A 24,541-nucleotide genomic window follows, 5' to 3' on the forward strand; every position below is an offset into this window, starting at 1 on the left:
TACAGAATAACACAGTCCCAGGCCCTGCCACACACCTCTCATTGTTGCTAGCTTTTTGAGTATCGTCATAGAGATAGTGTGTGTGTACACAAGTAACCGCTCCTCTGCTGCTGCAAGCGTTGTACATAGCTTACAATATGATTCGTATTAGAAAATCTGATCATACGGTTTTGACCTTTTCCCCTCGGCCTCCCGTTCCTAACACTAGAAAAAAGTCCCCAACTTCCGGTCCATGTTCAGCAACCTGTTTCATCATCCACGATATAATATGTACTGGAGCAAGTCAGACCCCATCCCGCCGCACGTCACTCGAGAGTGGAGGGGACAGGAAGCCAAACACAGAGAAGTTCTCGGGCTTCATGCTGGGTATGTACCAGGGGCTCCTGCTCTGACACATAGCCGTGTTTTAATGACTATATTGATATTTTAAAGAATTAATAACTCCGCCTGATTTGAAAATGTACAGCTGTAATTTAAATCCCTCTCTCTAAAACAGGGCTGATTAGGAGGTAACGGTTATGCCTGTGGGTCCCTTTCCCCTAGCTGGGTTGCCTTGTCTGGCCTGTGGGAGAGGATGCATGCCAGGGCGGGCTAGTGCCTGGGTCGGGGGGGGGGGGCACCCTTTCTCTGCGGAAAATGGAGGCAGGAAACAGGAAAGGAGGGAACTGGGAGGGAAGGAGGGAGGGGGCTGTGAATTATTCACTGTAAAGTGAATTAATAAATTACTGCAAAAAAGAAGTAATGACTATACATTTATGTAAGTATATATACATAAATACAAAAATGTATAATCATTACCACTTAATATATATAACCATATAATAATTAATATTATAATATGATATATTCAATATATTACTACAATACAATATATAATTACATAATACTATTACATATATCATAATATTTGTTACATATGTTCATATTATTATATATGATATACTGTGTATTGTATATTATATAATTATAAATAATATAGAATATATTATATAATTATAAATAATATATTTAACCATATATTTCACATATATATATATATATATATGGCTAAATGTCCTCAGAAGGTTGGAATGCAGTTTCATGTGTATGTTAAAGGATACTTGACCACAGGGATGACCCAGTCTGTTGTTTCTTTGGTTCACCTCAGAAACTGCAAGTGATCTTTTCTACTAGAATCTTAACTATGGTTGGGTTTATTAGTTTGGTTGTTTGGTTGTTTGGTTGGCTGGTTGGGTTTTTGTTGTTGTTCTTTTGTTTTGTTTTTGAGACGTACAAGTAAAGCACCTTCAAGAATAATTCTACCAAAATCTTGATTATTTAAATGACTTATAAATCATGGTAAGATACTAAATAATGATGTGTTCCAGACAAGGCTTTGAACGCTGCTATTTTCATTAAGAGTGGCAGTGTTTTGTTTTGTTTTGTTTGGTTTTGGTTTTGGTTTTGGTTTTTTGGATTTTTGGATTTGATTTTTTCGAGACAGGGTTTCTCTGTATAGCCCTGGCTGTCCTGGAGCTCACTCTGTAGACCAGGTTGGCCTCGAACTCAGAAATCCACCTACCTCTGCCTCCCAGAGTACTGGGATTACAGGCGTGTGTCCTCACCGCCCGGCAAGTGACAGTATTTTTATTTAGGGTTTTATAAGCCTCACTTCCCAGTTCTTACTTTTCCTCCTGTCAGATCTAATGCTTGTATCTAATTTAAGATGTAGGACAGCTAAAACTGTTCTCTCTGTCCCTCCTACAACACACAGGAACATGACATGTAGAACTGATGACTTGAATCTCCTCCTCTGCTTTATTTCAGAATGGCTCCTTTCCAGATGCCTAAGGAAAAGTGCGAAGATCCGGATGTTTCTGGAAAGAACCGCTATAAGTTTTTTGACAGGTAGAAAGTAAAGAGTAATAAACGTTAGAGCCCCAGGACTGTTGGGAGAGAGGCCCTTATGGTGGGGGCAGCGGTTATGATGTCAGGCATCACGTTGGGTTCTTTACTTGAATGTCACCTAATTTTCACAACAGACATATCACAGAGGGCGAATGAGGTACCATGGCAACAAAGGACGCATAGTTGCTAAGAAAACGGAGTTATCAAATGAAGTCAGAGATAACATGTATCTTGAAATCACAGTGCAGGGAAGTTGCTGAATGTGTCCAATGGACAATACTTGTGAATGTTGCTTCAACCCAGCCAAAGGATTTTCTGAATTTCATTTGTGACTCATCCTCCCGTGATACTCAAAGCCTCAAGGCAGACTAATCCAAAATGAGGATTTCCTTGCCGATCTTGGGTTAGAAAATAATCTCGACACTGCATCTGAATTAGCTTCCTTTCAAATCTGAATTTGTGATCTACACTACCATGTATAAACATTTCCTAATAGATGTGTTCTGATAGTTTTTTCCCCCAGAAAAATGTTAACTTCTTAACTAAAGTAGATATAAATTCTTAGGCTCTTGGTGGGAGGGGGAGGTTTTAAAGGAAGCCCTTGATTGTTTCAGGTTTCGGGAACTTGAGAAGGTACTGGACATTAGTAGCTGTCGGAAGCTCTAGCAGAAAGAAGCTCCTGAGACTATGTCTGCACAGGAGATGCCAGTGTGCACACTGAGGAAGCAGTGCTCCAGCTGCATCCTATACTGCCTGTATCTCCTGGACCACTCTGGAAATTTGCATTTTAAATAAGAATATCTCCAGTGGTCTTGGAAACACAAAACTTTGAATATTCCTTTTTGTTTGTTTATTCAAACTCACTTATTTTTAGGGAAGAGCAATTAAAATAAGAGGAAAGTTTTAAGCTGATGTGAAAACCTGACATGTGTGCTTTCTCCCCTTTGCGCCCAGGCCCTTCCTGCCGTTTCTTCAACAGATGCCACTCAATGTTGTTTTGTCACCAGCCAAGTAAGTGACTTTATTTCAAAACCTTCTTAATTCACCATTCACTTGACACTTGCTTCCAGAAGGCAGCTCTCTAGGCCAATATTTTGCAAGCTATGGAATGCCGCCTTCATAGGCAGGAGCCTTCCTGGTCCCTCTGGTGATTTTCTGTATGCCAAGGTCTGGGTATTATTGTTATATGGAATATTAAAACTCACTGTCAATATTTTTAGTGGGTCATGGGTAATATTTAAAAGAATAAGAATAGAAATAACCAAAGCATCAGACGTATGTTGCTGTTTTAATATCCTTTGTTTAGTAAGCATGAGTGACTATGTCAATAGGAATACAATGTGTTTTACCTGGTTATGTAGTATTTTAAGTGTTCACACTGAGTTTCAGACTTTACCTTTACCCTTGTAGAGTGGGAACATTTCTTTTTTCTCCCGAGTCTTCTAAGTATGCACTCATCCCTACCAAGTCCACTGTGGGCACTCAGACCGATTACCGGGACGCAGATGTTCAGACGGATCCGTACTCTCCAGAATATGTTGTGTGTCAAGACACCATCCCTGAGCTCTTGACCCTGGCGAATCTGACTTGGGGTGAGTTGGTAATTCTCACTGAATATTATACATAGCAGTAAATACTACTCAGTTCCTGGGAATGACCCATATTCAGGCAATTCTGGTTTATATAGTGAAGCAAATAACTCACATATTGGGAGAAAATATGTGCATAAAAATATTAGGAAGGGGCTAGTCTCCGTCTTTAGCATATACAAGAACAGCAAACTATTCAACAGCAAGAAAACATAACCCAATTTAAAAATTGGCAATGAGTCTGAATAGACATTTCTCAAAAGAAGACAAGTGGCTAGCATATGTATTAAAAAAAAAAAAAAGATAGTTCCGAATGCAACAGAGAGATAAAATGAAATGAGAGTTAATGTTGTAAGGTAGGAGAAAAAAATATGGGATGAGGTTCAGCCAGCAGCAGAAAAGCTATTTTTATTTGTAGACAATGCTCATTTAAAAGCCTAATACAGGGCTGTGATAATGACCCAGTGCTTAAGAACACTGGCTGATCCTCCAGCAGACCTGGGTTCGACTCCCAGGACCTCCACGGTACCTCACAATCAACTGCCTACCATTGCAGGGAACATGGCCTCCTCTGGCCTCTGCAGAGTGCTAGACACGCAAGCGGTACGATATCATACATGCAGGCAAAACACTCATTCATACATGCAGACAAAACACCTATGCACATAAAATAAAACTGTGTTATTAAAAACAAACAAAACAAAAGACCAAAACAAATGAACAAACAAACAAACAAAACCCTGGGCTGGAGAGATGGCTCAATGGTTAAGAGCACTGACTGCTCTTCCAAAAGTCCTGAGTTCAGTTCCTAACAAATGCATGGTGGCTCACAACCATCTGTAATGGGATCTGACGCCCTCTACTGGTGTGTCTGAAGACAGCTACAGTGTACTCATATAAGTAAAATAAATAAATCTTAAAAAAAAAAAAAAAAGCAAACTCTGACAAAAGGCCAGCATGGCGGCTCACACCTTTAACCCCAGCCCCCAGGAAGCAGAGGCAGGTGGGTCTCTGTGAGTTCGAGGCCAGCCAGTGTTGAACAGCGAGACCCTGTCAACAACAGCACACTATGTCACTAAAAAGAGTGATCCACAAGAGAGCTAATCTGGAAATCAGCATGCAAGAGAGGACTAGCAACTTTACTGATGGGTTGCCATGGAAACAGAAGGGTTCCTGGAAAAGATCACAGAATAACTCTACCGAAGGAGACTGTGCTTCGTCACCTAGTGACCGGACAGGCCAAGAGTTCATAGAGGGAAATTTAAAATGGTTCTGTGGCCTATGGAGGTGTGATGGAGGCAGAAACACACCTTGCTTGGGAGGGGGGAGCTCATGCTGAGATGGTTATGATTTCTTTCCTTAACAAGTTATCCCTCCAAGTAATTCTCACCTAAATTCCTACTCCTGGTCTAAATGTCCCTGTGGAGGTTAGCGACCTTTCTCAAACTTTTCAGTGAGCTACTCTGCTTTATAAAGTCTGCAGGGGGCAACTGAGATTGTCTAGAAACTATGTGGTAAGGAGGGGAGGGAAGGAAGAGGGAAGGAAGGAGGGAGGGAGGGAGGGAGCTGTGAATGCCTTCTGAGGGTAAATCTGGCACTTTCCAGAATTAAAGCAATTCTATCGTATGTTTTAGCTCCCAGACTGGAGCATTTTCCCTAAGAATCTAGGGAAGCTCTCGGTGGGCACAGCAAGACCAGAACAGGGATGTTTGCTGCAGCATTGTGTAGACTCGGGATGTAGACTCGGACCATGCGAGCTTAAACCACATGAAGTCCTCAATCTCTTTGAGGGTGGAGTCCATGCCCTCACCATGGGGTCAGATAGAGAGGAGTCTCAGGATAGTACATGTGTAATAGCTTTCCAGCCTTCACCCGAGAGCAAACACGGGCACCATGCTATGTAGGTCGTTATTGTTAACAGTCAGCACACTTTGTTTTCACAGACCCCTTCCTCCATTTCATCTCAGAATCAAATCTGGCTTTCAATGCGTGCCTCACTAGGGGACACGCCTCGATACATAAGAACACAGAACAGACTGCTGCATGTCATGCTGACCTCCACCCCACACAGCTGACGTCAGCTTTTAGCCCCTCGGTCTCTTAAAATAGGTCATCTGTAAAATAGGAATCATTATACTTCCATGGTAGAGATTTGTTGAAGGGTAAATGAATTGGAACAGTTCTTGCTATATTGTGAGTGATTAAGTCCCAGACGCATGAACCTGAACAGATTCACAAAATGCCAAGCTTGGGAAAAGTGCTCTGAATTCCTCCTGTGTTTATCTTGGGAGAGGGAAGAGGAGAGAACAGGGCTCAATATGGTGATTAAAGCAACCATTAACTTTATTTTTAATTTTTAAATTTCTTTCATTAGGAAAGGTACAAAATATATTTGATAAATAACACAGCTGTCAAGTATGAATATGCATGATATTTTTGTACTTTTTGTTTTTAAATACTAAGCAAAAACCCTACATAAGTACTATATTGATATATCTGTATATATTTTCATATACAATAAACATGGAATGATTCATTTCCTCTTACGTTGTTACCTTTTAGTTTTTAAAAACATACTTTTCTTAGATTTAAAAAATTATAATGATACAATTGCATGTGAGTGTGTGTGTATATGTGCATGTGGGTGCAGTGCCTGTAGAGGCCAGAAGAGGGCGCTGGATTCCTTAGTGCTCACAGGCAGTTGTGAGCCACCTGACGTAGGTGCTGGGGCCGGAACTCTGGTTCTGCAAGAACAGCATGCACGCTTCACTGATGAGCCATCATTTCTTTAAACTTAAATATTTCTTCATCCAGTAACCGAATCGACAGTCCTTCTACTGAAGAGTGAACGAGACTTGGAGCAAATAGCACAGGAAATTAAGAAGTAGCTTTTTATATGTGGTAGAAACTTTTCATTAGACTTTTGTGAATTTCTTTTAATGAAAAAAATTTCAAATATTAAACAGGAAACCCACATGACACCCATTTCCCTTAGTAGTTTTCAGTTTTAGGAAGATGATGTTTTAGGAAGCTGCCTTTAGATCTGCTAGGCACCGAGTGTGCAGCTGGGTTCCCCAAACCTGTGCCAGAGAAGCCAAGTAGAGGTAGGCCTCAGCTTGTGTCTGAGCCCTAACCACAGCTCCATAAGAATTTAAACTTTTAAAGAAGGAGGTGGGGTGTAGTTCCAGATTGTATATTCACTATAGGAGACAAAATGCAAAGAAAATCATCAGCTAATGGTTGGTCACTGTTCTTTTTCAAAGTATGTATCTCTTTTTAACTTCCATTCAACAAATCCCAATCACTGACATACCTTCTCTCTCTTAACATTTATTTGGAAATTTTATTTATTTTTGTTTCAAGTGTGTGGGGTATCTTGCCTACATATACACCCATGCATTACATGTATGCAGTACTCACAGAGGCCAGAAGAGGGTGTCAGGTCCTCAGGGACTGGAGTTACAGATGGTTTTGAGCTGCGTGTGGGTACTGAACCTGTGTCCTTTGGAAGATCAGCCACTGAGCCAGCTCTCCAGCTCCCTCTTTACATTTTAAAACTATGGACGTGTCTAGTACAGGACACTCCAAGGTGATTATTCGGTGGTCACCGACCATGTAAGTAACTAAAACAACTTCTGCCTCAGTAAGAGGAGGCATGAAGGCCACAGATGATGCTGGTTTTGCAAGCGGGGTTAGGAGGAAGGCATATAGGGGTGGCTTGTGGGTTTGCCCTGTGTTTCTGAACTGTGACATCCCCTGCAGGCCGAGGTCTCCCAGCGGGACAAGCAGAGGTAGAAATGATAGAGCGGGCCCGGGAGAAGCGAGCTTGGGAAGCCACTCTGCCCCCACTGAATGACAGCTTGCAGATGGAGAAGAGGAGGAAGATGATGAACGCTATGGAGAGGAAGGAGTGGGCCTTCAGAGAAGGAGAGATCGAAAAGTAGGTTCTCAGGCATGGGTCGCTGAGAGCAGTGTCCACACTTTATTATTTATTTATTTATTCATTTTGATTTTTTCAAGGCAGTGTCTCTCTGTGTAGCCTTGGCTGTCCTAGAACCCACTCTATAGACCAGGCTGGCCTCAAACTCAGAGATCTACCTGTCTCTGCCTTCTGGGATTAAAAGCATGCGCCATCTGCCACCTGCCCCCACCCCCGCTACTTTATTAGATTTTGTTGTTTGTTTGCTTGTTTTCTAATCTGGAAGCATTTTCCCCAAATATGCGTGTTTAAAAACAATCCTCAACTTCTGTGAAGTTAAACATGAAATCAAAGTTAAACCCTGGAGCAGGGTTTGTCCTGACTGTCACAGAGTCCCGGCGATTTCTGCAAAGCATCTTAGAGACCTGTCCTGGGTCATTCCCAGAACCGGCAAGAGGCCCCCCTATGCCTCACACACCAGCCTCGTAGACAGCCCTCTCATTCCTACCCTCCAAGACGCGTGGGTCACCCGAGTTCTAGCCACTGCTGATGGAGCACTTCCCACTGGAAAGGCAAACTGTGGAGGCTTCGTCTGTGAAGAGATGGGCTTGTGCAGCAACAAGAATGAATGACGCTAGGTCTCGGGACTTCTCCAGTTTTCCAGTTTACCTGGTGGGGCTGGGGGTGATGGTGGTGAGAGTGGTGGTGGTGGTGGTGATGATGATGATGATGATGATAATGATGACTGTTACTACAATGTTGCACATAAGGCAATTTTCAGCATAATGCGCTTCGAGCACATCCTCCTGATGTGTTTCTGGTAAGGAGGCTGTTGTTGATGTCTAGAAATGACAAGACATGATCCTTAACAAGCGTGCTGGGAAGTCGCCTGCCGGGCCGGCCTTCGTTCTAGTTTGTGCTGGGGCCTGCACTGCCGCGCAGTGCTGTCAAAGCCCCTCGTGCACCAGAGAAAAACCAAGAGACGACTCAGTCTGTTGTTGAATTTAAAATGGTCCCCCCCCATTCCTTTTTGACTAAGCCTGAATCATACTACATGCAGTTTTAGTAAAGGCTGGCAATTCACTGGAAAACAGTGTGTGGCAAGGGGACTCAGCATCTGTCCCCTGTGGTCCATAGACATTTAAACTGACTGCTGATCTTTGGAGAAGAATGTGTCTAGGAAAAATGCATTAAAGTGCGTAGGATGTTTCTGGGCAGAGAGATCACTTCAGAAGGCGACTTAAACCTGAGGCCAGTTTTAATAAACAGGCTTCCAATTCCTCCTGCGTGTAGGCTCTGTGCCTGGCCTCCGAGCCTCAAGGCAGCTGCCGGTGGCCTCTCTGGACTGAGGTGAGGAGGGGCCAGAGGATGAGGTAAGAGCCCGCCCCGCCCCTCTCCCCCAGGCTAAAGCGTGCGGACTCTAGAGAGAGGAGCTCTGCTGTTGGAGGTGGAGACTTGGGAAGAGCAGGCATCTGAGAACGCCACGGAGCGAGCCAGAAGCCACTAATGCCAGCGGTGATGCAGGGGGAAGATGCGGAGCGCAGCACGCAGAGCACCGTCTCTGCGCACACCGTGCCCCGAGAAGTTTCTAGAAACCCGTATTCTTGAGCCACCCAAAGCCTACGGAACCAGGCGGTCTGTGTCAGAGCAAACCTTCCGTTTGACACTTAAGTTTGCATGCATTAATTCATCCAGAGCCCACAACCAACCACCTTGGGAGGGAGGTACAATTATCTCCATTTTGCCGCCGAAGAAACCGAAGTAAAGGCAAACTGACGACGTGACCCTGGCACAACCTCGGTCAGTCACTGCCTGCTTAGCAGCGGGGTGTGTCTGAGAAATGCGTTGCTACCTGAGTCCACTACTGAGTGAGTCCGGACAGTTACAGGTCACTCAGTGGGCCCTTCGATGCGACTGAAGATGTGGTGAATACGGGCCCACGAGGCCGCCACCAGCATAGCACGGCAGCGGATTCTTAAGACAAACTTTAACAATAACACAATAAAATAATAAGAAAAGTCTGGGCGGGAGGCTTAGGCCTGTAAGGTCAGCCCTCAGCAGGCTAGGGCAGAAGGATCGGGAGTTACAGGCCACCCATCGACGGCATATTGAGTTTGAGGTCATCCTGGGCTACACGAGGCCCTGTCTACTAATTAATTATTAATTAACGATAAACAAGCAGCATAACTCTGCCAGCCTACATAGTGGATTGCCACTGTTAGCAAATATTCTACATTATTATATTTACTGTGCTTTCACATGGCTGGCTGCCCAGTATGTCCGTTTACGACAGAATCACCATAAATGGGAATGATGTATTGGGCAATGGCGTTTCAATGGCTTCATTATCACTAGGCGACATGAATTTGTCCAGCCCCATAATTGTTAAGGGACCATCGTGATAGACAAGGCCCACTGTCGGCCCCAGTTCACTGTGTAGCGAATGACTATATCCGTCACTCAAGTGGGAGGGGCTGCTGTTGTGTGACTTAATTTTTTTTTATTCGATATAATTTATTTACATTTCAAATTATTTCCCCTTTTCTAGCCCCCCCACTCCCCGAAAGTCCCGTAAGCCCCCTTCTCTTCCCCTGTCCTCCCACCCACCCCTTCCCACTTCCCCGTTCTGGTTTTGCTGAATACCGTTTCACTGAGTCTTTCCAGAACCAGGGGCCACTCCTCCTTTCTTCTTGTACCTCATTTGATGTGTGGATTATGTTTTGGGTATTCCAGTTTTCTAGGTTAATATCCACTTAATAGTGAGTGCATACCATGATTCACCTTTTGAGTCTGGGTTACCTCACTTAGTATGATGTTCTCTAGCTCCATCCATTTGCCTAAGAATTTCATGAATTCATTGTTTCTAATGGCTGAATAGTACTCCATTGTGTAGATATACCACATTTTTTGCATCCACTCTTCTGTTGAGGGATACCTGGGTTCTTTCCAGCATCTGGCAATTATAAATAGGGCTGCTATGAACATAGTAGAACATGTATCCTTATTACATGGTGGGGAGTCTTCTGGGTATATGCCCAGGAGTGGTATAGCAGGATCTTCTGGAAGTGAGGTGCCCAGTTTTCGGAGGAACCGCCAGACTGCTTTCCAGAGTGGTTGTACCAATTTGCAACCCCACCAGCAGCGGAGGAGTGTTCCTCTTTCTCCACAGCCTCTCCAACACCTGCTGTCTCCTGAATTTTTAATCTTAGCCATTCTGACTGGTGTAAGATGAAATCTTAGGGTTGTTTTGATTTGCATTTCCCTAATGACTAATGAAGTTGAGCATTTTTTAAGATGCTTCTCCGCCATCCGAAGTTCTTCAGGTGAGAATTCTTTGTTTAACTCTGTACCCCATTTTTTAATAGGGTTGTTTGGTTTTCTGGAGTCTAACTTCTTGAGTTCTTTATATATATTGGATATTAGCCCTCTATCTGATGTAGGATTGGTGAAGATCTTTTCCCAATTTGTTGGTTGCCGATTTGTCCTCTTGATGGTGTCCTTTGCCTTACAGAAACTTTGTAATTTTATGAGGTCCCATTTGTCAATTCTTGCTCTTAGAGCATACGCTATTGGTGTTCTGTTCAGAAACTTTCTCCCTGTACCGATGTCCTCAAGGGTCTTCCCCAGTTTCTTTTCTATTAGCTTCAGAGTGTCTGGCTTTATGTGGAGGTCCTTGATCCATTTGGATTTGAGCTTAGTACAAGGAGACAAGGATGGATCAATTCGCATTCTTCTGCATGCTGACTTAATTTTTTTTTTAAAAGATGTATTTTATGTATGTGAGTACACTGTAGCTGTCTTCAGACACACCAGAAGAGGGCACCAGATCTAATTACAGATGGTTGTGAGCCACCATATGGTGGCTGAGATTTGAACTCGGGACCTCTGGAAGAGCAGTCAGTGCTCTTAACCACTGAGCCACACTCCAGCCCGTGTGGTTTAACTTCAAGAGCATCTGGTTCCCCAGAAACATTTATCCCCTGGCCCCCACTATCCTCCACTGGTTTCACTTAGAGAAGGCCTGAGACACACCTGTCCTGTCTCTGGTCCCCCCACTCTTGGTCCCAACTTCCCCTCGGTCTTTTCTGAGACAAATTCCCTATGTAGCCCAGGCTGGCTTTGAACTTGTGCTTTTGTGCACACCACACCAGGCTTCCCAAGGCCTTTTGAACCATTTCATCTCCCTGGCTGAGACTGCACCCCTCCACCCCTTCCCCAGGTAACAAACCCCACTCCTGTCTACCTGCCCCTCGTCCCTCTGAACTCCTATCTTCCCCCTGGCCCGGAACTGATCTTGTGTTGTAGGATTGGTTTATGCACTACGTCAGCAGTGCATCTACAGTGGGCACCTCATAAACATTTGACAGATGCGTGCGAAAGATAATGCATGAAATTCTAAGTAGGTGATGTTCAGAGCTCTGTTGTGACAAGGAAAAAGTTGATGGCTTTGTGGAGCTGAGACTGAAAGGAGGGAAGACTCTTAGCTGGGAGGGCAGGTTGGGAGGGAGCCAGAGACTGGGTAGAAGAAGCTTCTAGAGGAGGAAAAGATCCTTACAGGGAACGTCAGAGGCAGGCATAGACTTTCCAGGAGCAGGATTTGTTGTTTGTTTTCTTTTCGGGAGCCTCGGAAGACAACAGGGGATTCAAGTTGGCAGATACAGTGGTTCAGAAGCCGCTGGGACACAGCCTGGGCGCGGCTGGATCTATAAGCAGGCAGCAAGGGGAACTCCTGAGCGCAGATGTGTGAAGGAAAGCGAGGGTTATCGACTGAGTTGCTACCACGTCAGGACCAGCCCTGTCTCATGATCGCTTTGCTACCCCAGTTTTCTTCACTCCTCTTTTTAACAGCCCCGTTAACCTAGAACCTGGAACCGTTCACAGATCTCTAGCTTTCTAGGTTCACTTTACCCCATCTGCCTGTGCTTTGGCTTCTGGGCTATGCGCATGCGTGCCCCTGCCCCACGCCCCCACTACATAGCGGTCTGCTGCTGGAATTGGCGTCCACCCTTCCCTTTTAACTTGCCTGCTGCATTTTTGCCACCGGGGTCTCTCGAAAGCGCATGAATACGGTGCTCCCAGGAAGGGCTGGGAGCGCGGGCTCTCAAATAGAGCCCCCAGTTTGAGAGAGTAACACTCTGTAATCTACCCCCAAGACTGCAGGAGCTGCGCCTGGAGGTTTTGAAACAGTTGCTGAAGAGGCGTGAGGAGAACCAGAATGAGCTGGACATGAGGCACCTGAACGAACAGTGGTCTAAACTGCAGGAAAGGAAGGAGGCCAAAATGACGCAGATCCGACACAAACATGTATCAAGTAATATGTGGCGTGAGCGGGCCAGGGAGGAGGGGGCCGGGCCTTGGGGAGGAGGGGGCTTTAGGGAGGAGGGGACCGGGCTGTGGGGCTTTGACCAAGCCTGACTAAACTTGGATGAAATTCTTTGGTCGTGATGTATTGAATAGGAAAGGGAGAGGACTTCTGTTTGAAAGGTGGACATTGGAGGAAAATTGCTAAGAAAGTCAAGTGCCCATGTTCTAACAGATAGTCGAGTTACTACCATATCAGTGTTGGCATTAGGCCCCGTGCATTCATAACCCAAGTCCCTGTTTAAAAGGCCCATCGATTAATTTTGTTTTTAATTCCTGCCCCCAAAGATGACATTTTAGTCATTTTTCCCTAATCGCTTCTCTCTAAGAAAATTTTAATGCCACAGTTATATTTATGTTTATATAGCCTATAATCATATAGTCTCATTTTACTCATAAAAGCAAAAAATATTCACTTTACTACTTATTCGGGGAAGTATTAGAATCCTTTTTTACATTAGAGGCTGAGGAGATGATGGCCTCTGAGGAGATGGCTCAGTGACTAAGCGCCCATGCTGGCCAAGCACAAAGATCTGAGTTCAGATCCTCCACTCCCACCCCTGCCCCCACATGCAAATGCATACGCAGTGCACACACACACACACACACACACACACATTCATATTCACTTAAAATAAATTGTAATTTATTTTTTAAACATTGTATAATCTTTTATGAGCACTGAGCTTGGTAAGTTGCCACCCCAGTGAAAGGCCACATACCCGAGAATATGTGAGCCACACAAACGGGGCATTATGGGTTAAAAAAAAAAAAAAAACCAAGCAAAAGAAGACACTTAGTTGGGTGGGTAGGAAAATGGACGGTTGAGGAGGGATGAATATAATCAAACCACGATATACCAAATTCTCAAAGATCTAATTTTAAAAAAGAAAGAATTAAAAAACCAGCTCTGAAAGCTTTCTAGTCGTCTCAAATTCATGAAAAAACAATTAAGAATTATATTACCAATGCACTCAAATTAGCGGTTGATATGTACTCTTAACAACTTAATCACATTTTAAAAAATCATTTAAATTTTTTTTCAGAAAAAGTAAAATCAATTCAAAAATTAAAGTCTTATTTAATTTTTTTTTTAGTGAACTCAGCCTTTATTTATTTATTTTTAATCTAACCAGCTTACTGTTGGCTATGTATTTAGATGTTGCTGACATTTTTTTCTCTTCAGTATACAACATAGCTAGAGGTGAATTTGACTAACTTTTATAGCTAAATGGCCAAGCGAGAACTATATTACAAAATTCCAACACTCAGAGTCACATACAAAGACCTGCAGATGAACTGTGAACAACAGGTGCAAGGCAGCAGCTGCTCTGGGTCCTTCTGCAGTGCAACACCTCACTCTTGTGATGGGAGTGTGTGTGTGTGTGTATGTGTGTGTCTGTGTGTGTCTGTGTGTGCACGTGTGTGTGTGTGTGTGTTTGTGTGTGTGTGTCTGTGTGCATTTGTGTGTGTGTCTGTGTGTGTGTGTGTCTGCGTGCACATGTGTGTGTGTTTGTTTGTGTGTGTGTGTCTGTGTGCACATTTGTGTGTGTGTGTCTGTGTGTGTATCTGTGTGTGCACGTGTGTGTGTGTGTGTTTGTTTGTGTGTGTCTGTGTGCACATTTGTGTGTGTCTGTGTGTGTGTCTGCGTGCACATGTGTGTGTCTGTGTGCACATGTGTGTGTGTGTTTGTGTGTGTGTGTCTGTGTGTGCATTTGTGTGTGTGTCTGTGTGTGTGTGTGTCTGCGTGCACGTGTGTGTGTGTGTGTGTGTGTGTGTGTGTGTAGTGTCCTCCACATTGAGGACACTCTCTGACTCAGCTTCTGCCACCCTTGCCTTATCAGAGCCACCCAGATGGAAGAGCCGTTTCTAGTGCTGCCCTCTAGCTGTGGTGGGCCGGTAATATTCATTCACTCAGCTCAGCATCTTAGAGTCAAAGCATTCTGCATTTGTGATTCAGAGCAGTATGGGGAGAGAACCGTGACAGAGCTTTTTTCCCCAGACATCAGAAAGCTCATGGGCAGAGGGAAGAACATCGAAGGGAAGCTGCAGCGGAGAGACATCATCAAGGAATATTCCAACTTTGCATCTCAGGTCTATGGACCTCTGTCTCGCCTTGGCCGTTTCCCAGACAACAACTCAGAGGACTTTGTTGTCAGAAACCACTATCTCAACACCTATGAAGGTAAAAAAAAAAATCCATGCTGTTGGAAGTTTATTAGAAGATATCTGCATTCAGTACAATGATGGTAAACAATAGAATATTTGAAAAGGCATAAATGAATATGTTTCCTACCTTGTCAGTACAGGACAGGTTCATACAAAGTAATAAAAACTCAGACTCAAAGAAAAGAAACACCTGTAGCATAATATAACAAAGAGAAAATTCAGTTAGTTACTGAATGTGTGTGCAAACATGGTAGCTAGGTGTAATAGCAAATGCTTGCTTGTAGCTTCAAATCCTCTGAGCCGGAGGCAGGCAGATTGCCAGCGTCCAGAAGTCTGGGGCTAGCCTGAGCTACTTAGCAAGACTCCTCCCCCAAAACAAACTCCAGCAATCAAGTTGTGAAATAAATTTTTATTTGAAAACAAAAGCGTAAACAAAAACCTTTACACCAGGTTTACAAAACAAACGAGACATTTATAATGAAATCACAGACATTTAAATCCTAGAAGGCAGAGTCACCAGGTGGCCAATACATGCAGAGACCTGTGCCTCTTACGAAGCCCAAGAGACTCGTTTACATCGTTAAAGGATCAGCTCTCAAGCTGAAGTGTCGTCTTGCCAAGATCATGAGTTAGTGGTTAGACTCTTGAACCTCGAGCCCAGGCCGACATCTCCAGAGCAAACTATCACGAGTTGGTGAATACCCATTTCAGAATGGCTACTGGCTATACCTATTGTAGGGCACATCATTATTTTAGCATAATTTCTCGCTGTGTCACCCAAGTCATTGAGAACAGATGCTAACCCCACACGATTTACAATTTAGAAACGGTCACCCTTTTAAGAGATGACACCTTCCAACAGCTCACAGACCTAACAGCACACTCTCAACAAGTTAAATGTAAGCACTGGACACTAAAATCATGCTCTTCCTCCCATAGGATTAGTGGAACTTGAATCATGCCTCCCCGATTTTGTGACACAGCCAAGGATCAAAGCTCCAAAGCCCAAAATCATCACCACCAGGGCCGGCTTTCTGAAGAGGACGGCCAGGGCAGACTATGAGTTGACAGAGGTTCACAAGGTATATATGAGCTCTGAAGACTAGATGCTTCCATTCCGACTTCTACCAAGGAATGCGCCACCCTGAACCGCAAGTCATCAAAGGCAGTGGCGACTGTGTACCCGAAACACAACCTGCATTCTCTCTCCTTTCTCGGTTTTCTCTCTTGGAGGTCCTCCATGTTGTCCAGAACTAATGTGTAGTCTGCCTTCCTTCCAAAGTACTAGCAGACCTTCCTAGAGCTCACCTCGCCCTATATAGAAGTTACTACTTTCTGAAAGTGCTTCCTCCTTGGGCTCTGCATAGTGTAAAACCTGAGACTATGGTGTTTAGCAAATTCTACTATTGGGAATTACTTGGTGTTAATGAGTTGTAACAGGTTCCTCTTTCTTCCTTTTATGTTTTCGGTGAGGGCACCAAGAGGAAGAGGCGACATGACTTTTCATTTAGTTTAAAAGCTAAGCAAGAAAGTTGGATGGCCATCAAATGTAGGCATCAGAATCCCAGGGCAGGCCTGTTAAAATGTGCCTAGGAGATGTGGGGGCAGTTCCCACAAGTCTCCGAGTGATACTGTTGATGTAGGCCCTGGAGCCGCCCTCTGGAACCCCTGGTTTATGACATCCTCCTGCCCACACATATTTGCTTGCCCCGTGGTGTGTCTAACACATAAGAACGTATGGGAACCCCAACTCCACATGAAAACTATAGGACCTCAAGGCCTGGGGAGATGGCTCAGTCTGTAAAGCACTTGCTGGGCAAGCATGAGGACTTAAGTCCCACCCCCAACACCCAGGTAAGAAAGCTGGGTGTGGTGGCCCATAGATCTCAGCGCTGGAGAGACAGACGGAGCATCCACCGGCTCACGGGCCAATCAGCCTGGCGTACTTATCAAGCTCCAGGTTTCAGTGAGACCTCGTGAAAAAAAACCCAAGAGGGACCACATCTAAGTCTGACCTCGGGTTTGCACACACACCTGTACACACCTGAGCATGCATACAAATCTACCCATAAGCACACGTAAGCATGTGAAGCCAGTCACATGCCCTCTGAAAAACCTTAGGACCTTGGTAACGACCACATATATCTTTTGTCGCCTACTCCGTCTCCACCTGTGTTCGCCTCTCCTTGAATGCTGTGCTCAGCAGTCTGATTTTCTGTAAGATTCCCTCCACCCCCTTACTTTCACTCCCGGTTAGCTTTGGGCCGTGTGCTTGTGCGACCTTCTCCAGAGCTCCCGTGTGCGGGATTGGTACCAGACTTGGACAGTCTCCTGAAAAGACCATGACGCAGCCCTTCTTCCTTCTCCTCTGAGAATTTGAACAAGACAGAGATCATCTGTCCCTTCAGTGTGGAAAGACGTACAAAGCCATCTAGGGCTGGTATCTTCACGGGAAACAATTTAACCTGTGCCTCAATTTCTTTACAGCATAGAGAGCTACTTTGCATTTGTTTCGGCAAATTATGTAGTTTAGAATCTCATCTGTCCAGTCTTTTGACATGAGCATCGATTGCATTTTTTTATATTTTGTTTTCTATATCATCACGCCCATGTTTTTCATTCACAACATAATCTTGACTCTTCTGCCTTAACTCTCTTTCTGGAAAGAAAATCTTTCGGATTTTCCTTGGAACTGTTCTTCCAAACAACGAATTCTCAGGTTCAGATATATCTCCACACTACTTTCTTCTCTTGTTTTTATCATATATCTCTTCCGCTTTGAATTGTTCCATGATTATTTTTCTAAGCTTGGAAAATTGAATGTGTAGATTATCAATTTCAAACATTCATCAACTTTATATAAAGTATTTTAAACTAAGCATTTCCTTCAAAATGCCGATTTTTGCTGTCTTACTTGCTTTGATACGTGATGTTTGCCATTCTTAATCTCTAAGTAAGCATCGGATTCTAAAAGTATCCAATGTGGCTTTGAGCCTGTATTTGATGCATTATAAAATTTCCAAATACATAGGAATTTTAATTTCTGGTTAGCTTCTAGCTTAAGGGCACTGTAGTTAGAGACCAGAGTTACTTTGATACCAATACTTTGAGGTTGGTAAGGCTTTGAGGTTGGAGACGAGACTCGGGCACATCGTGCCCAGCATATTCAAGGCTCTGCTTTAATTCCTCAGCAGTACTGAGAGGCTGATGCGGAGAGCAAGGTGGGGGGCAGGAAGAGGAGAAGAGAGACCAGGATGTGGTTATACTTACAAATTAACAAAGGCCTACCTTCAGATTACGTACGTTTTATACTATGTCTCTCCGATGTGGGGACAGATTGTTTCCAAGTCCCCGTTCATCCCTGGGATGAACTGTCACTCAGCTCCTGAACATATGCACAATAAACACATAGTATACTTTTACTCTCTCCCCTCCGCACCCCATTTGCTTTGATTTCTTTGAGATGGGTCACACATGGCCCATGTAGGCCTTGAATAAAGGTGTGGCTGAGGAAGACCAGGAACTCCTTATCCCCCTGCCTCCACTTCCTGAGTTCAGGGGTTACAGGTGTGTGCTAGCATGCTTGGCACAGTTTTATTTTCATTGCTTTAATTGTTTTTTTTTGATCAATGAAAAAGAAAAAGGAAATAAAACAACAACAAAACAATAACAAAACAACAATACCCAAAAAACAGGGCCAAGAAGAAGGCTCAGCAGGTAAAGGTGCTTGTTGGTGAGTCCTGGCAACCTGAGGTCAACCCTCAGAAAGGCTGAGGGGGAAAAGTGATTCCACAAAGTAGTCCCTCTGCCCTCCACAAGTGTCCCAGGGCAAAGGGGACACACACACACACACACACACATGCACATACACACACACACACTGACAATGGATATTTTAAAAATTGAGAAGACCAAAAGATTTTATTTTACCTTTGTTTGTTGTGTCTCTGCTGTTCTCCCTGATTTACAGACATGTACGTCTCTGACCCCTGTTGTCATGTTCAGCATGGTCTGCAGGCAGTGAGCATCTTCCACCCTTGCTTTCAGTTGGGGCAGGGAGGTAAAAGTTCACATACAATAAAACCCACCCTCTAAAGCGTACAGTCCAACTGCTGCTCGCATGTCTGCAGTCTTGTGTCTGTGCTCACTTCTGATTCCATCACGCACACCCCAAAACCCCATACCCAGACCTCTTGAGAACGCCCCCCCCCCATCCTCTGCCAATCTCTGTTCTGCTTTCTTTCTTTGGAGTTCTTTGTTCTGAACAAATGGTGCTGCGCCAATGGAACCATACAATAAATAGCATCTGGTGAGTAGCTACACCCACCCATCCAGCCCAGTGTTCCTGAGACCCACTCATATTCTAGCACAGCTCCAGGTCTTCGTTCTTTTTATGACTACATAATATTCCATTGTGTGGGCAGACCACATTCTACTTAGTCCCTGCCAAGCTGAAGAGCACTACAGTTATCTGTTTGCGCTATGGCCTTCTGTGTTCTAGTGTTGGAGAGGCGTGGCTGTGATTCCTCTGGATGTCTCTAGGCGTGGGATGATAGCCCACACAGAACTGTTTTACGTTTTAATGAACTGCCCGGTTGTTGCCAAAGTGACTTCACTATTTCTGTCTCAGTGTATGTGGGTTCTAGTTTCTGCACACCCTTTTGTGCCCCATGGTCTCTTCTCTTCTAGCCATTTCAGCCTGAGTGAGGTAGTGTCCTTATGTGGTTTTGATTTGCATTTCCCCGATGATTGATGACATCAAGAATTTTTTAGAGTACCTGTTGGTAGCTTGTATATTTTTAAAGACATGTATATTTAAATATGTCCATTTAAAAAAAACAGTGGTCCTTTTGTTAACAGAATTTAAAAAATATTCTAGAGACTAGACCTTTATCACTTTCAGACTGTCCCCCCATTTTGTGGGTTGTCTTCTAACTTTCAGGACACTATTCTTCAAAGCACAAAGGTTATTTATTTTAGTCTTCTCTTTAAAAATATTTATCTTTGCATGTGAATATGCAGGTGCGTGTGCGCACATGAGTGCAGTGCCTGTGGAGTCCAGAAGAGGGTGCTAGATCCCCTGTAGCTGGAGTCGCAGGCGGTTGTAAGCTGCTGAATGTAGGTGCTGGGAACCAAACTCTGGTCCTCTTGCAGGAACAGACATAGTCTTAACCCTCAGCCATGTCTCCAGCCTATACAGAACTCCACCCTGGGAATTTTTCTCTTCCAACACTTGAACATTTTATTAATTATAATTTCTGACTGGAAATCTGTTGTCCTCATTGTTTCTGTGTAGGAAAGGTGATGTCTCCCATGGCCTCTAGTATCTTTCAAAAGATACTCGATACTCTCTGGGACTTTCTTTAATTTACGGTGTGTACATCTACACTTCTGTCTTTATTAGAGGTTTTTATCTTGTTTGCTGAACTACAAGTTTCCTGAATACTTAATGGTGTTTTTATAATGATTTTGGAAAGTTTCAGGCATTACAGTTTGAAATATTTCTTCTGTTCTCCCTTCCTCTCTCTCCTTCCCTCTCTTCCTCTCCCCTCACTCCCCTCTCCTCCCCTTCCTTTCCCTCTTTCCCCTCCCCTCCCATCTTTCTCCTCTCCTCTCTTCTCCTGCTCTCTTCTTCCCTACCCTTCTCTCCTCTCTTATCCTCTGCTCTTCCCTCCTCTACTCTGCCCTCTTCTTTCCTCTTTCTTCCTCCCTATCCCTTTTTTCCTTTTTTTATTTCAGACAGTGTCCCAGTGTAGCCCAGGCTAGCCTCAAACTCACTATATAGTTGAGGATGTTTTTGAACTTCTGATCTTCCTGTCTCTGCTTCCTGTGAGCTGGGATCATGGACATGAGCCACCATGCTGGTTTTATGAGGTGCTGGAATTGAACCCAGAGCTTCATTCAAGCCTTTTGTCAAGGAATGCCAGGCTCTCTCTTCCCACGATCTGGTATCTCCTCCTGTGTTATACCTTTTGCTATCTTCTACAGTTCCCAGGGGTTCTATTCTGTTTCTGGTTGTTTTCTCATTACAGTTCATCCTGGGCAGCTTTTATTGACCATTTTCCAATGACTTGATTCTTACCTTGGCTATGTTAAATCAGTTCGGAGCCTGTTGAAGGCATTTTCTGTTTCTGTTACAGCATTTTGATTTCTAGCTATGCTCTTTGGCTCTGTTAGAATGTTTTCATCTCTTTGCATTGCTTCTCATATGTTGTCTACTTTCCCCATCCATTCTTATCATATTAATCAGAGATATTTTTAAGTCTTTGATGATTCTATCACGTGCCTGCTTAGAACTTGTTGGTTTGACCATTTAGACAGATTGTATTTTTTTCTTGCCTTTTTACTATACTTTCTAGCATGTAGCCTAAAATTGACAGTCTGAAGTTTGGCCTCCGATAATAACTAAGATAAATTGGCTACATGATAGCATCCTATTAGTCTTGCTGGGAGCTGGACCACATCTGATGTATGAAGATCTGTAGGTATTGATTATGTTGCTCTATGTTGGTGTTCTCCTTTCTGTTTCCCCTCTTGGGTATGGAGTGAGACGCATTTACAGGGACTCTCCTGTGTTGGAAAACTTGGCTGAAGAGACTCAGTACCAGGTTGTCAGGCAAGCATCTCTCCAAGAATATACTATTTTGAGAATCCAGGACTGTCTGAGGGGAGAATGATGAACTGTCTTCCAAACATGCTTCATGGGCTGTGGTACAGAAATCACGGAGGAGAAATACCCAGAATGCCCTGAAGCGGTTACCACAGTATAGTAGTTTCAGATTATTCTTGGTAAGAAATTTCACTGGGAAAACACATTTTTTGATGGATAGGTGAGTTGGCCCAGCAAGTAAAGGAACTTACTACCTGAACTGACCTATTTGAGTTCAGTCCCCAAGCCCCGTATGTTAGAAAAAGAGATCCAACTTGTAAGAGTTGTTATCATTTACCTGCATGTACACATGTGTGCTTGTGCACACACACATACACACACACACACACACACACACACACTCAGACACACACACTAATGCTAAACTAATGATTTTTTTAAATGTATATGTAATGAGGCAAAGTATCACTGTGTAACTTAGGCTAGCTTGGGATTCATGACCCTCCTGCTTTGGCCTCCCGAGTACGGAGATTACAGGAGGAAGCAAGGCACCACGCCCAGTTTCATTTGGATTTTCAAAAAAATGAAGTGTGTGTGTGTGTGTGTGTGTGTGTGTGTGTGTGCACCAGAGGTAGATGTTGGGTGTCTTCCTCAATTGCTCACCTACGACCTTAGTGTGTTTTGAGAGCCGTTCCTTCACTGAACCTGTCGATGGCTGACTTATGTGGCTGACCAGTGAGCCCTGGGAGTCCTCTGCCTCCCCGGGGTTAGGACTGCAGGTGTGCACTGCTGCTTGTGGCTTCTTAAGAAGATTCTTTGACATCTGGCCCAGCTCCTCATACTTGTTTGGTCGGCGCCTCACCGACCAAGCCACTTTCCTAGCCCCGTAAGGCAGTCTCTTAAAACTTACTTCGTTTTGGTGCTGGGGATTGAACTCAGGCCGCTAAGCGTGCCGGACCAACATCTATCACTGAGCTGCAGCCCCACCCTAAATTTCCTCGCATTAGTTATAAATAGATAAAATATACTGTTCTACTCTTGATTCTTATTAACTAAATGTCTTGCACATCTATCTATATCAGTATTACCAGACCAGCTTACCTTACTGCTTTTTACTCTTCAATGATGGATTCTTGTATGCCCCCACCTTAGTAGATATTTAGATTGTCTATGAATTATTAGCATTGGACTCGGTGTTTCAGTGACTCCTGTCTGCACCATTTGATACATGGGTGAACACATATGATGTTCCCAACACAGAACTGCTGGACCACAATGTCACAACACGTGCATCTCCATCATTTTGATGGATATTGCCACATTTTCTTATATAAATGGTATCTGTTTCAGCCTTACCTATACCCTCCCATTTTCCCACGGTTTCTCACAGAGTGGCCCAGGGCTCTGCTCTCTGGGCTCCCCAGCTGTTGGCATAGTAACACCTGTCCCCGCTGTGTCCCCGCTCTGTCCTCACGGCTTCTTCCCCAGCCCTGGCTGCCCCCAGCTGGCAGCCATCCGATGAACTCAGAGGTTGCGTTACCACCACAGTTAGGAGGTGCTAAATCTCAGTCACACTTCGCGCACTTTTAACAGCTTCGACCTTTAGTACTGGGCTTTTCTTTAAACGTCATTTGCCTGTGTTCTTATGAAAAAATATGAAAAATATACAAAAATATATGAAAAAATATGTAAAAATGTTTTTATGATAAAAATTAACCAAGGTATAGGCTTTAAATCACAAACACAAGAACTCTTGGTGCTTTTAAACTTAAAGTATTTCCCTGATGCTAAGATTGAATTGCTGAAATAAACCATATGTATGATTTTGATGGGGCTTTTGGAGATATAAAAGGGGGGAACCCATAGAAATACAAAAAACACACATACTCTGTCACCAGGAAATGAGTTAATTGATTTTTTTTTAATTCACACACTTCCAGGCAAAAGGATAGGTCTCTCTCCACTTAGAGACAAGTTTTGTCTAATGTCCCCAGCTCCCCTGCAACAGCAAAACATACTAAACATTCATTGACCCGCTCTCTACACAGGAGAATCTCCTATTTTTGATATTATTGAAAACAATCGATTAGTGATGTGTGGAAGCAGGTGCTTGGACTTATGCATATGTGCACACAGAACAGAGCCCTTTAAAATTAAAAATGAAATCCCAGAGATCTTTGATGGAAATTGATACAAAACCTGGTAGGTAGGGACGGAAGGGTTGGCTCAGCAATTAAGAGAGACTAGTGCTCTTGCAAAGGACCTGGTTTGGTTTGCTGAGGACCAGGGTTCAGTTCCCAGCACCTACATGGTGCTCACAACCACCTGTAACTCCAGTTCCAGGTGACCCAACTCCGACTTCTGACCTCTGACACACACACACATAGTGCATACATGTGAACTCAGGCACACACACACACACACACACACACACACACACACAGCATAACATCCATCAATATATATTTGAAAATAGATGCCGTGTTTATTTAGCAGTTAATGTATTCGCAGGAGTGTGATAGCACCTGGTGTGAGTACAAACACCGCAGCCAGAACCGGCTTGGCTAACCTTGAATATAGGTTTATACACAGTCTAGATCTGGCTCTGGGTGAGTCCGAGAGAACAAGAGATGACATCAGTTGGTATTTATTTCAGGCGCTGTTAGATAAGAAGAATAAAGGTCTGGAAGGATCGAAATCTCTGCGATTCCTGCAAAAGAATCCCATCTCTCAGGCTCGGCTTCCAACCCCCTCCCTGGAAATGACTTCCTATGTAAGTCTGCAGCTTTTCTTTGAAACGCTTCAGTAGGAGGCCTTCAGTTGGCTCATGCTAGAGTAGTTTGGGTAGAAAACACCGGTGCTAACAGTGTTAGTGTCTCAAGCTCTGATTTAAAATCAGTTACTTCTCTTTTAGATTTCTTTCGAGTTCTACTTCTTTTGTTTTACATGTCTGTGCACTTTGTCTGCATGAGTGTCTGTGCACCACATGCATGCATAGACCCATGG

At 43.9% G+C, this 24,541-nt stretch overlaps 1 protein-coding gene across 1 annotated transcript in view; it reads left to right on the top strand.

Moving 5' to 3' along the window:
• Nucleotides 1–24,541, top strand: part of Cfap91 (cilia and flagella associated protein 91) — a 46,539-nt gene that overhangs the window by 5,255 nt on the left and 16,743 nt on the right. Inside the window, exons 3-11 of the mRNA XM_052158963.1 lie at nucleotides 209–366; nucleotides 1,807–1,887; nucleotides 2,842–2,898; nucleotides 3,298–3,479; nucleotides 7,239–7,416; nucleotides 12,549–12,706; nucleotides 14,759–14,941; nucleotides 15,865–16,007; nucleotides 24,192–24,308. Coding sequence (XP_052014923.1) covers nucleotides 209–366; nucleotides 1,807–1,887; nucleotides 2,842–2,898; nucleotides 3,298–3,479; nucleotides 7,239–7,416; nucleotides 12,549–12,706; nucleotides 14,759–14,941; nucleotides 15,865–16,007; nucleotides 24,192–24,308 — 1,257 coding nt within the window. The remainder of the gene's footprint in view (nucleotides 1–208; nucleotides 367–1,806; nucleotides 1,888–2,841; nucleotides 2,899–3,297; nucleotides 3,480–7,238; nucleotides 7,417–12,548; nucleotides 12,707–14,758; nucleotides 14,942–15,864; nucleotides 16,008–24,191; nucleotides 24,309–24,541) is intronic.

This window comes from Apodemus sylvaticus, chromosome 15 (assembly GCF_947179515.1).
Source record: "Apodemus sylvaticus chromosome 15, mApoSyl1.1, whole genome shotgun sequence".
In the NCBI taxonomy this organism is placed as follows: Eukaryota; Metazoa; Chordata; class Mammalia; order Rodentia; family Muridae; genus Apodemus; species Apodemus sylvaticus.